Source organism: Quercus robur, chromosome 2, assembly GCF_932294415.1.
Source record: "Quercus robur chromosome 2, dhQueRobu3.1, whole genome shotgun sequence".
NCBI lineage: Eukaryota > Viridiplantae > Streptophyta > Magnoliopsida > Fagales > Fagaceae > Quercus > Quercus robur.
This window is the reverse complement of record NC_065535.1, coordinates 78,614,180-78,628,001: the sequence shown is the minus strand read 5'-3', so window position 1 is coordinate 78,628,001 and position 13,822 is coordinate 78,614,180. Positions and strand designations below refer to the sequence as shown.

The window sequence follows — 13,822 nt, the reverse complement described above, 5'->3', positions numbered from 1 at the left end:
GATTTACTTGTATTAACCTAGATTCGAATAATTTACCTAAGAAATCACTTGGCTAAATAACTAGGTTAAACAACTTGTATTTTAAGGGGTCTAAAAATGTACAATTAAGAATACTGATAACACAAAGGGGAGTAGTGTGTAAAGGCTCCATATAATTAATTACCTCAATTCGCAACAAATAAACAACGCTTACTTTTGCACTAGTTTCATCTCCAAGATCCTTAGAGAGAGAGATTAGCATTGAACAAAATATACAAGCTCGAGAACCTCCCAGCAATATAATGGAGTTCAAATTTATTCATTTACATTTTACAGATTCAAAAGAAAGCAACAGAAAAGCTTAACAAAAATATACAAACTCGAGCACGTCCCTGCAATATAATGGAGTTCAAATTTATTCATTTACATTTTACAGATTCAAAAGAAAGCAACAGAAAAGCTTAACAAAAATATACAAACTCGAGCACGTCCCCGCAATATAGTGGAGTTCAAATTTATTCATTTACATTTTACAGATTCAAAAGAAAGCAACAGAAAAGTTGACTAGTTGCACTTGACTGGCCATTGCGTGCTAGTAAAGTAATCGATGCCTTGGCTTAAACAGAGAGCTAGAGAAACAGGTAGATCGGACTATATCAAATAATAGGCGGTACTTCAGCAACACGTATAAGATCGGTACACAGGAAAAGATCCCAAACACAACAGCCATCAATGGAAATCCCTGATGATTATGATATTTCAAATTGAAGGATGCACAAAATGCAACTATCATGCTGGCAATTGAGATGAAAAGTGATGCGACTCCAATCATCAACTTAATAGGTAATGACACAAGGAAGTCATTGTATGAATAACGTGAGGTAAGGATGGACAAGAACATTATTAGGGATGTTGATGAGCAAAATAATGCTATTGCACTTGAAACTGAAAAGGCCAGTTCAAGATTAGAATTCTCAGAACTATGTTTTATTCCATCAGTTGGTTGGCCAGCGAATATTATAGAACAAATTAGTGTAGCAACCACCATTGATGAGTTAGCTGTGTTCCTCATCCAACTCTCTCCATCCTTCCTTAGCTCCTCGTGCCTCGTTGCAAATAAAACATACGGTGTTTCCCCTGCTTCATTTTTCATTTCCTTCAACAACGATTTAACAACCTTTTCCACCTCCTTTCCATTGCAAATGATGGGAAATAGCACATGAGAGACTTGTTAGTACTAGAATGCTTTATGTAGAAATTAAATCTGAATGTAAAAAATTGAAACTAGAGTCTAAGTGGATGCAGGCGAGAACTTTCTATGAAATGTTTATGTATAAATAACGAAAAGGAAAAAGAAAGAACAATGTTGTGACAAAAAGATCCATATTTCTAAATACAAAAACATATGTACTGTATGTCTATATATATAGACAGAACAGTTAACGAATTCAAAACGAAGCAAATTATAAGTACCTTGAACCATAATAGTTCTTGTTGTAGTTGAAGAGCTGCTCCTGATATTGCATTAAGCTTATGCTGGGGTGCCAATTTTGCAGCTAAATGTAGCATGTTGTTTCCACCATTGGTTATATTTTTCACTATGAGGTCCTTAAATGAGCCTATTTCATGTAGTAAATTGAAGATGCTCTCGTGGCGTTCCTTAACAGCAATATGAAATATGCTTCGATTGGTTTGATCTGTTTTCAATGCTAGCTCAAGGTCAAAACGAATAAGCTCAATTAAGAATTCAACGTTGCCTACTTCAGCTGCAACAAATAGTGATTGTGATAACTCTTGGTTTTCACTTAAACTCTCAACGTCATATTTGTAAGCTCGAACACATATTTCTTTAACCAGTTCATGGGCTTGAATTTGCTTTGAGTCCTGTTTTAACTTCATCCCTAGAAATGACAGTGATCAAAAAATTTAGCCATGCATGAATAATAACTTATAAAAAGAATCGAGCAGCTACCTTATAAATAGATATATTGTTTGTTAAACATAATAAAAATAGTGTGGCCCAATAGGCTCAAGTATATTTTAGACACAAGTACTTGTAGAGTAATTAAATTTTATTGTTAGCTCCTATATATTCTATATTTAGGATTCAATGTAATATAAAATCTTACAGTAAAAGTGAAGCCTGTTAGGTTCTAAATATTTAGAAATAAATGTTTAGGTTCTAAATATTTTATGTGTTAGCAAACCAAGAATATAAACTTGTCTAGGATTAGATCTTAGTTGTTAGGTCATATTTTCTATGTAATTGGCTAATCTTTTGACAAAATGCACTTTACTTGTAATTGGGTAGATGTAAGTTGAGTTTAATATATCAAGAAGTATGTTGTTCAAACATAACAAGTGATATCATCAAAGATATGAAGGTTGACCCAAGAAACAAGTGAAGAAAGGTTGATTCATTAAATCTCGACACAAGGTTGATAGATGCTGCTATTGAAGATTAATTGACAAGCTCAACATAAGCTTGATCTACCGAGAACTACGATTTCAGATTTTTTAGATCTGAATTTCGGCCCATGATGACTTGCATGATTAGGGTTTTTCTTCTTATAACTCTAGTCATATACAAGACTTATTTTAAAAGTCATTATATACGGAGATAGAGACTTAGAACACATATACTCTATGAAAAGCTATTGCGTTTGTGCGCCTTAGAGTTTTGTAACCAAGTTCTTCCTGATCTTTATCATTTATGAAGTAAAGAATTTTGCAGCCAATAATAATTAATCAAGTTACTGGAGTTAGTCACATACTAGGATCCGTACAAAGGAATTAGTCACTGATTGGAGATTTGTACAACAAAGGAAAGAAGACTGCTACAAGATCAAGTCCAATTGGGTATTGGAATAAAAGTTTAACTGTAAGTTGGTATTTTGGGATAGGCCAGGTAGTGGTAAGATTCCTCATACTTGTAACCGCTTGATTATAAATTAGTGAATTCTTAAAAGTGGTGACATTAAATTCACCAGATGGAGTTTTTGCCTTGCGAAAGGTTTTCCCCATTTATCAACAAATCACTGTGCCAATTTAATTTCCACTGCATTTAGTTTATTTGGTGATTTGTTGATGCCTCCACAATTTGCATGTAATTTGACCTAATTAATCAACTTAGGTAATTGAATTAATTAATCGGGGTCAATCTATTTTAACCCAACATTAGTTTCTATGAAATGTTTTAGACATTGCTCAAAATACTACAAGTTAGAATTCAAGAACGTACAAGCTGCAGAAAGAAAAAGTGAAAAACTAAAGAGCTCAACCGATCAAGAGATTGGTTTGATCGATCAAAGCGCGAACTGCAGATTTTGTTTTAAGTCCCGTTAGCTCGCGAAATGTTTAGGATTTCAATCCAAACCTACTAGGTATACAAAGAAAACCCCAAAGCACATGCACGTTTTTCAAGTCTTAGATAGTTACTTTTTTGAGATCTATGAGGTTATTATACCTTCTAACTCTTTCAAGCACCTACTGAGATCACACTCATATTGCTAGAATCGATGGATCGAGTAAAGTTACAGCCAAGCTTCAGCTATCAAGCATACTAAAGATCAAGACATGAACTAGAGGTTCATATTGGATTAAATCCACATCAAAAAAGTCTAAGGAATTCAAAACTCAGTTTGGTAATTGTAGTTAGTTTTACTACGAATTGGTATTCTTGATTATAAATCTCAATTTGATATAGTGAATTTTTCTCTTGGTATCGTTCCTCCCAGGTTTTTTTTCCTTGAAACTAATTTATTTCATTAGTTTTCCTGGATCATCACATCTTGTGTTATTTAGTTTTCCGATGTGCATAATATGTGTGATAAATGTTTAACCTAGATCTAAATAATTAACCTAAATAACAACTTGGCCAATAAATTAGATTAAACAGTGTTTTCGAGGTCTAAAAACTAAAAAATATGACTTTGTCTCCAACTGCATTATTTTTATTTTATTTCTCTTTGTTTTAACGAAGTATTAAAGTTATGTTTCAATAACTTCGACCTGGTATTAGACCCTTTTGCGGCCTTCAAACAGGGTTCTAGGAGCCCGCGGTCAATCATCATTCATTAGCCCTAGCGTCTGCCACATGTCTTCTCCTCAACAAGCCTTGGTTCTCAATTAGTGCCGTGCAAGTACTGACTGTCTACCATTATTGTTGAACATTGACAACCAGCTTGATCATTGGCCATGCCTCTATTTGACCATTGACGTCGTCGTTTAATCATCGACCATATATTGTCATTTGATTGTTGATCATGTTGTCATAGATCATTGAAAGTTGACCTCCATTGTCAAAGATTAGGATTCGTTGCAATACTTAGGGTGGTATTTCAGGTGCAATTCGCTAACTCTTCTCTCACAATATTTTTTTCACTTTATACTTTTTTAACTTTTACATTTTACTTTTTTATAACATTTTTAACATTTATTCACTTTTTTTACAACATTTTTTTACTTTTTACTTGCAACTATCAATCTTAATCATTCATAGAAATTACATTAGGTACAATACCCTAGGTATTGCACCTAATCTCTCAAGCCCATTATCAAGGCACTTCTGGACGTTGTTTCTCTATGGGTAAGGCACTATCCTACTCTGTTTTCCAAGTAGAATTTGATTTTGTGACTGGTTTCTCATTTAAGGCTCCAAAGTCACATTAATAGGTGTATCACTCGTTCTTTTTTTGGTTCAATCTATGTGAAAGTTTTCAACTTGCTAATGTGCTTCATGACAACATCTTCCATTGCCAATATTCCTCAGGCCATAGGCCACTAGTGTTGTCGTCCTCAAATACAGTAGCCACTCTTTGGCCTCTAGTTTAATTGTTCTTTGATCACAAACGGTTAGGTTCTAAATATTTAGGAATAAATGTTTAGGTTCTAGTTTTTTGTAAGTTGGAAAACCAAGAACAAAAACATGTCTAGTACAAGTGTTAGACATTGCTCATGATGATTCGAGTTAAGATTCAAGAACAATCAAGCTGCAGGAAAAAGAAGTCAAGATCTGCAAGGCTCGACTAATCGAAGATCGTGTTTTGCAAAATTTTAATCAAGCCCAAAGTCTGTAAAAACGTTTAGGGTTTCAGTCCAACACTACCTAGTATAAAAGGAAAACCCTAAATACGTTTCAAAAGTTCTTAGAAGTCTTGTGAGTTACTCTTGTGAAATTTGTGAGGTTTCTGTAGCCTTCTAACTCAACAAACATCTACCGGAAAGAATATCTACATTCAAGAACTAGTGGATTAAGTTGCTGCATACAAGATCATACATAGCTGATGATTTAAAACTTGATTGGGATCTCAGAGTCACAAAGGTGGGTGTTTGTGTGCAACAAATTCAGATAGAAGAGGCCATAGATTCGGAGCTGCACGTGGTCGTGTGAGTAAGTACTACAAAAGGTAGCTTTAGATTTAGGGAAAATCTTTTGTAAAACTTTCATTCTATCATAGTGAATTTTTTGCCTTAAGGATAGTTTAGGTTAAATCCTCTCAAGGTTTTTTACCTTAAAACTGGATGGTTTCATTGGTTTTCCTGGGTCATCATATTGCTTGTCTTCTTCACTTTTCCACGTTGAGTAATATGATTGTTTGTGTTTAACTTATATCTGAATAATAAACCTAAGTAACAACTTGGTTAATTAATTAGGTTAAACAATTTAAGTGTACAAGGGTCTAAACTAAACAAACACAAACCATTAAGTTGTTCATTGTCATCGCTAGTATTTTGCACAATTCATTCCAATTGTGCCTAGTCAATTTTACATCCAATCCGTTCACTCATGTCCATATTCAAGACATCTTAGACACATGTTCATGAGCTTACATTCCAAGCTCAATGCATCTTTCAAATTCTATCTTGAATTTGAGGGGTGTTAAAGATATGGCTAAAGAAGCCCAAGTACATTGTAAGTCCATAGGCTTATAAAACAAGCAAAGCAACTCATATCATACTTGTAGTGCAACTACTCAAATACTAGGGTTAGTCTAGCTTTGGCCTAAGGCTTAGTCCCTATAATTAGTTCCTATATATATCTTACTTATGGTTCATTGTAATATGAAATTTTAATAGTAAATAGGTAGTCATTTACGGGCTTTCTATTATGAATATAGGCTATTGGTACGAACCACGTTAATGCCTGCTTTCTCTCTATTTCCCTTACTTTCGTTTAATTGTCTCTCCATATTTTTTTCCCTATTTTAATATTTGACCAAAGCTATGTTTCAGATACTTTAACAAATCACTTCAGCCTTTTCAAATCCCGTCTTCTATTAGAATTATCCTAATGTGAATTTGGGCTTAAGGGTACGCAGCACATTTATAAGAAGTCTGTTAAAATATTAGTAAGCATATGATAGTTCATTCTTTCTATGTTTGATAACATTTGTTTGTCAAGGGAAGCAGTGTCTTTTGCTTTGTAAGTGTAGTGATTTGTTTGAAAATATAGTGTCGATTAGTAAGAACTATAAGTGATGTGTAATGTGCATTGTATTGATGTGCTATTTTTGTTTATCAATAAAAATCATCTTATTCATCAAAAAATTGAGTTGGAATAACTCACATGAATTGATGTGTCTCCTTAAAATTCCTTGTTGACTTCCGCTAACAAATGCCGAATGTTTGCGAGCTAACACATGCAATGCAGTATCATTGAATCTGTTTTTAGCGGTAGCTAAATTAGAGTTGGCCTTCATCATTTCCAAGGCTTTACCTGCATAAATTTTACACCAAAAAGAAATACTCAAAGCAAAGAAAATCATGACAGATTTTCTTCTTGCATCTGGATCTGTGTTCTAGCATTTACCATTTAGTTATACTCTACTGAGAAAAAGTATTCTTGAAGGAACATTTTGATTATTTCTCTTACGAAAGTTTGTTTGTTTGTTTAGACCCCTTAAAATAAATTGTTTAACCTAATGAATTAGCCAAGTGATCACTTAGGTTAATTATGAGATCTAGGTTAAACAGTAAAAGATTATATCATGCACAGCAGTGGAAAAGTAAATAATACGCAGATATGATCACTTAAGAAAACTAATGAAACGAACCGTTTCAAAGTAAAAACCTAGGGAGGATTTGACCTAACCTATTCTCAAGGCAAACAAATCCATTAATATAGAATTGAAGTTTTTATAATAAGATTTAACCCTAAATCTATTGCTACTTTCAATAGTAACTAACTGACACGACCACATGCAAACTCCGAATCCACGAACTCTTCTTTCTTAGATTTGCAACACACAAGCTCCCCACGCTTATGACTTTGAAATCCCACTCAAAGGTTTCAGATCACCATTAATAGTTGATCTTGTAACAGCAACTTTTACAACACCAGATATTGAGTTTCTTCAAAGAATATTGCCGGTAGAAGACATGATAGAGCTTTGGGTACAAAACCCTAGATCTACAATTAGAGGCACACTCTTTTCTCTCTAAAAACCACTCCTAGGATTAGCTTACAATATCCTTTAAATACCGGAAAAAATGAATCGTGATTTGGGCTTCAAACGAACAAGTTATAGACTTTTTACGTTTGTTGATTTTTGCTGATCTGCGACTTCCGATTAATCGAAAAATTCTCATGATCGATCAAACCAGTCTGATTTTGACTTTCTGAACCTGCAGCTCGTATGTTCTTTGAATTTTAACTTGCAGCCCTTTGAGCATTATATTCACGATTTGACAATTGTTTTAAACTTTTAGAACCTAACAAAATTTATACCAGACAAAGAGAAAATAGTAGTGAACTTATTTTTCCGTCATGCACTCAGTTCCTGTTAAACCAGCTATGCAACAAGATGAGCTACAAGTCATTTGACTCATCATTTACTAAGCTACAAGTCATTCTGGATCATCTTCAATTTGCTTGTTGAGCCAAATATTATATTTCATTAGTTATACACGTAGCAAGACAAGGATAAGCCAAAAGAAAGACATTATTAATAGTTAATTATCCATTAACTATTAACAGTAAACTATAGGTCTTAGAAATTACAAGTAGTATATCACAACGCACCTTTAACATAATGATCACTCTATAAATACAAATTCTTGTGGGGATGGAGTACACATATATACTTATATAGAGATTAAAGTAGAATATCTATCTCACACCTAAAACAAACAAACAAAAAGTTATGAGTAAGGTGAAAGTTCAAATATGTGTATAAACACCCTTAAACGTTTAGACCTCCAAATTACAACCTAACCAATTCAAGCATTATGCCAAACAACTAGCGTGCGGAAACTTAACATAAGCTATAATATGGAATTGGTAAAACTATCTAAGCCAAATTAAAATCACAACCCACAGCAGATAATAAAAAGGCAAAGATAGAGAGGAAGGAAGATGCAAATACAAAGACAACACGCGATGTGTTATCGAAGAGGAAACCGAAGCCCTCGGCGTAAAACCTCTCCTCCGCCCTCCAAGCGGTAAACAATCCACTAGAAAATATAGTTGGGATATATGGACAGTAATAGACCCTCCAAGCCTAATCTACCCAGTGCACCTAAGCCCTCCAAGTTTCTTGCTCCAACGAGGTTGCGCCGAACCTTTTTCTTTTCTAGCTTCCCGGATTCCGCTACTAGACCGTAGCATCAACCAATGAAGATTGGTTCCTTCCTAACTGCTTCCCAGAAATCCAAACAGCTCTCTCACAGTAATGAAAATGGTGAGAACCAGGTTTGGTAAGATGCCTCTCAAGAATTTGACAATGGAGAGGAAGAGAGTTGAGGAATTTGAAGAGACTCTAATGTATAGATTGTAGATGAATTAATCTTGTTTTTCTTTAGGGTTTCTCTCTCAAAATTCTCTCTGGAAGCTCTCTTACATTTGTGGGTAAAAGGGGTATTTATACTGGAGTGGGAGAGGAATGTGAAACGTCAGGATTTACAAAACAGGGGTGGCTCACGGCTTGACCTCGCGGCTTGACTAAGTCGCGAGATCCAGTCGCGAGATAACCGTATGGCCAGTTGTCCTGTTTTGTCCTGTAGTGCTCCAGCTAGCATGACTGTTCACCTTCCGGCATACTTGGCACGTGTGCTGCGTTTGGCGGCTTGCAGCCGCAAGTCACCCGCGAGGCCAAGCCGCGAGTCTCTGTTTTCTTGCACACTCTTGAGCAAACTTCACTCTATCTCACTCACTACCCTTACATCAAACCCACCTAAATACAGGGTTACTAAATGCTGAAATACAAGCAAATTTGGCACAGAATAAAGCCAATTAGATGGTTGAATAAATTCAACCTTACATAAAGATATTGGGAATTAAATAATGACAATGAGTAATTCCTTTTAAAGGAAGGGTAGTGTTTCTTACACGTACCATATTACATACTCATTTTTTAACTTGAAATCATGAGCTAAAAATACAATTTCAGTTTAACAGCATGTGTATAACAGGTTTTATCTTTAAAAGAAAACATATGATGTGTGATTATGTTTTTTTTTCTCATAATAAATAAATGTGTAAAAGGTCTTTTTATGATTTTTTTTAATCTAAAAAAAAAAAACATTTTTTCATAATTATTAACATATTAATTTGTATGTAGAAAATTTTTATTACTGTCCAACACGACTTAAGTAATAATAATAATAATAATAATAATAATAATAATAATAATAATAATAACCTAGGCAAGAAATAACTTATACTTACCGTAGTACCCAACCCTAGCATAAGTGACAAATAGTTCAGTCTGATCTCTTATATCCCACTCCCAAGTCTTTGTCGAACGAGAAAGATGTTCCACCATTTGATAGTGTTCTAATAAAGCGGCCATGAAAAGTGGTTTCATCCCACTACCTAGGTTTGGCAGGTCTGTGTTTTTCTTCAGCATTGCCTTGGCAATATTCACATTTCCAGTTGCAGCAGCATAGGCCAAGGCAGTGCTCCCAACAGTGTTTTCAGCTGTTATGTCATCACTACTCATCCCCTCTACTAAATTCTTTACAAACTCTTCCTGGTTTGCTGCAGCAGCAATATGAAGAGTGGTTTCTCTTTTCTTAGTAATTTCTCTTTGAATGTTTGGCATGTCCTCGATAGAATTCCAGTCACCTTTCAACGCAGCCAGATGAAGCCTTGAACGCTCCGCATGGGCTGCTTCATGTTTGAAATTGGTGATATCTTAATTAGTAAGTAATATGCATTTTGTTAAGAACTCAATGAATGACTACACTATTAAACGATGGGAAAGTAAAATAGTTACCGTCGTTTAAATTGACATCATGTGTTGCCATTGCAACTTAATTATCAATTAGCTTTTGTGTACCCTGAAAATTAGATTTCAATATTAGATATAAATTGTGATGCAAGGCGCCATTTATGTGCACTTTCTCTACAGAAGTTAAATCAGCACGACAAGAACAGAGAGAATATTAAGGTTTAGCAAAAGAAAAACTATTCCCATCAATTCTTTCAACAATCCTTGCTTTGTTAACAAAGCACGTATCTTAATAAACCAAAAACTGAAGTCACTCCTAAAGACCGATCACCCATGAAGCCAGATCTTTTTAGGTTGGCCTGAGTGCCATGTCGATGTGGGACCCTAATTATGTGTTTCAACTGTTGGACCCTGAGCCCAAAATTCTCCCTAGATTAATGGGCATGGAGTATTTACATCCAACAATTGCCACCCCCACCCTCTAAAGCTTGGTAAAAGCTTGAGTGATACTCAAATCTTGCGGACAAGGCTAATCTGCTGAGGTAATCATTGAACCCCACAATCCTTTTTCACACAAGATTATTGATCCTTCTCTAACTACCACATGTGAGAAGGCCTACTCTACAAAGTGCGGGGTTTAACTCGACATGTGACTTGCTCTCAAGATTTTGCCTTTTTCATTCAACAAAAAAAATATATATGGGTTTATACAAAATAAAAATAGAAATATTAGAAGAAACAATCAGTCTTAATATAAGCCTACGTTCACAAGCAATATCTAAGAGAATATTCCACTAAGAAAATAGAGAGATTACACATGAAGCACAAAAATACTCTCACAGAGCCTAAACCCCAGACACACTTGAAAGAGAGTGACTCACAAAACACATAGCAAGACTATGAATTTAACCTCTGCCGTAGCTCGAACTACGTTTCACTCACAATTAAACATAGCCGGTGGTATAAGTCAAGACAATCACAAACCAATTCTCGTTGGATGGGGATTTCTAAGGCGCTTTGTGTGGCAGAGGATATGTGCTTTTTATAATAAATAAAAATAAAATAAAATAACTGAATAGGATATGTGCACTTGGTGCACCGCATATTGAAACCTTTTTTTTTAATAACATGATTCAAGGCATGTAATACACATATTTGCATCTTCTTTTTTTTTTTTTAATTAGATAGTTGGGAGAAGTAGGACTTGAACCCTAATTGTCTATGTTTAAAATATTAAGAGATATTAATCAATTGAACTATAAAACTCTTCGCCCATATATTTGATCTTCCATTATTGGGTTTGAGTGTTTGAAAAATTCAAAGCGGAGCTAGAATATGGTGTCAAGTTTAAATTAGATGTCAATAACTAAAAAGCACGATGGTTTGTCCAAAAAAAAAATGGTGGGGAGAAGAGGGGGGTGGGGGGACAATGGTTTGACCACTCGACCACAGAACAAGAGAATTACAAGGCAACAATATGTATAATCCAATACTCCCTTCACATCAAAACAGATTATTACTTCTTTTTAAAGGAAAATTATTATTTCTCCTCTTAAGCCATATCAAAATATATTAAAAGTATAAGTTCATACTTATCTTCAATATTATTACTCTCATCTTTTAACAAAAACAAACAATTTTTTTACTTTCATTGGTAATCAAGTTATTTTAAAGGTTTAATTTATTAAGAAACGAAGAGAGTGTCTTTTTTTAAGTAAACTCTTTCTTTTAATTACTATCGTTCATTCGTTCCTTCTTTTTTACAAACAAATTTTTTATCATTCATTACTTTAAAAAATAATTTAAAAAAAAAAAAAACAAACAAACAAAAACAAAACAAAACAAAATTCCATTCCCCCTTGCTGCTTCATATATATACAACTAAAACTTAACACCTTCACCTTAAATAAGAGAAATACCACTTAGCCAAGAGATTCAAAGTGCATATATAAAGGCAATAATTTTTCAAAAACCATATATTTATACAAAACCAAATATTTTGAGAACCTCTCACCCTACAAGCTACAGGCCGAAACACCTGGCCAGGGAGATAAAGATTTTTGGGTGTCAACGCTATTGATGAAAGCATAGGGTTCAATATCCTGGAATAAACTGCAAGCTATTGTGATTTGCATTCGCTTTTATGAATAGCAAAAGCATTGAGGTTGACATAGTGGCAAAAAATAGTAGTAAATGTTTTCATGAAACAAAATATGAAAGAAGAGAGATCAAGAGAAATAAAAGAGAATGCATGCATAAATGTAACGCATGTTACGTATACCTGAAGAATGATCAAGCTCAAATGGAGTAAAGGAGTTTCTCTCAGGATAGACCCCCAAATAATGCTAAAGAAAATTACTTTGGACAAGAAGTGTGGAAATTATTGTTGAAGGGAAGAAAATTTTGTGAATCAATTGAACGGCGGATGATTATTTTATAATGCCCAAGTTTAGTGAAATCTTCTGTAGCTAAAAAATGAAGAAAAAAAACTGTGCATTTAGTCAAGAAGTCCAAAAGGAGAATACGAAGACTAAAAGGTAGTGAAAAAATTCAAAAGAACGTAGAAAAATAAGAATTTTTTAAAGCGGAAGTAGGTACCTATTAAATATTAAAAAACAAAAAAAGGCGCATTTACGTTGCAATCCAGTTGGAATTAATGTAAATGATGTAACTTTGGAAACTTCCCTGTGAATCATCTCGGAGACTCTTTTCCTCGTTTATTCTACGTTATCCCAATGATCTTTGACTCTGGTCGCAACTCGCAAGTTCCTTCCCATTGCAAATATCAACACTATTAAATAGATTAAGGTTGACATAGTGGCAAAAAATAGTAGTAAATGTTTTCATGAAACAAAATATGAAAGAAGAGAGATCAAGAGAAATAAAAGAGAATGCATGCATAAATGTAACGCATGTTACGTATACCTGAAGAATGATCAAGCTCAAATGGAGTAAAGGAGTTTCTCTCAGGATAGACCCCCAAATAATGCTAAAGAAAATTACTTTGGACAAGAAGTGTGGAAATTATTGTTGAAGGGAAGAAAAATTTGTGAATCAATTGAACGGCGGATGATTATTTTATAATGCCCAAGTTTAGTGAAATCTTCTGTAGCTAAAAAATGAAGAAAAAAAACTGTGCATTTAGTCAAGAAGTCCAAAAGGAGAATACGAAGACTAAAAGGTAGTGAAAAAATTCAAAAGAACGTAGAAAAATAAGAATTTTTTAAAGCGGAAGTAGGTACCTATTAAATATTAAAAAACAAAAAAAGGCGCATTTACGTTGCAATCCAGTTGGAATTAATGTAAATGATGTAACTTTGGAAACTTCCCTGTGAATCATCTCGGAGACTCTTTTCCTCGTTTATTCTACGTTATCCCAATGATCTTTGACTCTGGTCGCAACTCGCAAGTTCCTTCCCATTGCAAATATCAACACTATTAAATAGATTAAGGGTGCGTTTGAATACCGATTATTTTATTAAAAATTAAAAACTAAAAATTAAAAACTGAAAACAATGTAACAAAATAATTTTTAAATATGTGAATAGTGTCGTGAGACTCATTTTTAATCAAAAAGTTGCTTAAAAAAGAAGTTTATGAGTTCCATAAATAGTACAGGGACCCACTAGTGTGACACATTTCAGTGCAAAATTTGGACATGATAAGAGGTA

At 34.1% G+C, this 13,822-nt stretch overlaps 1 protein-coding gene across 4 annotated transcripts; it reads right to left on the bottom strand.

Moving 5' to 3' along the window:
* Positions 1–368: 368 nt before the first annotated feature.
* Positions 369–13,215, bottom strand: LOC126715182 (uncharacterized). Of its 4 annotated transcripts, none has more exons than XM_050415660.1 (6): positions 13,077–13,215; positions 10,197–10,260; positions 9,647–10,090; positions 6,548–6,697; positions 1,453–1,880; positions 369–1,168 (listed from the first exon to the last, which is right to left on the bottom strand). In XM_050415660.1, exons 2-6 carry the CDS (start codon positions 10,225–10,227, stop codon positions 572–574), a joined length of 1,650 nt encoding a protein of 549 aa, XP_050271617.1. In that variant the 5' UTR covers positions 10,228–10,260; positions 13,077–13,215; the 3' UTR covers positions 369–571. The 4 variants fall into 4 exon arrangements, with proteins under 4 accessions (XP_050271617.1, XP_050271619.1, XP_050271616.1 ...); XM_050415662.1 differs by having other exon boundaries at positions 9,647–10,087; XM_050415659.1 differs by lacking the exon at positions 13,077–13,215 and adding an exon at positions 12,433–12,577.
* Positions 13,216–13,822: the final 607 nt, after the last annotated feature.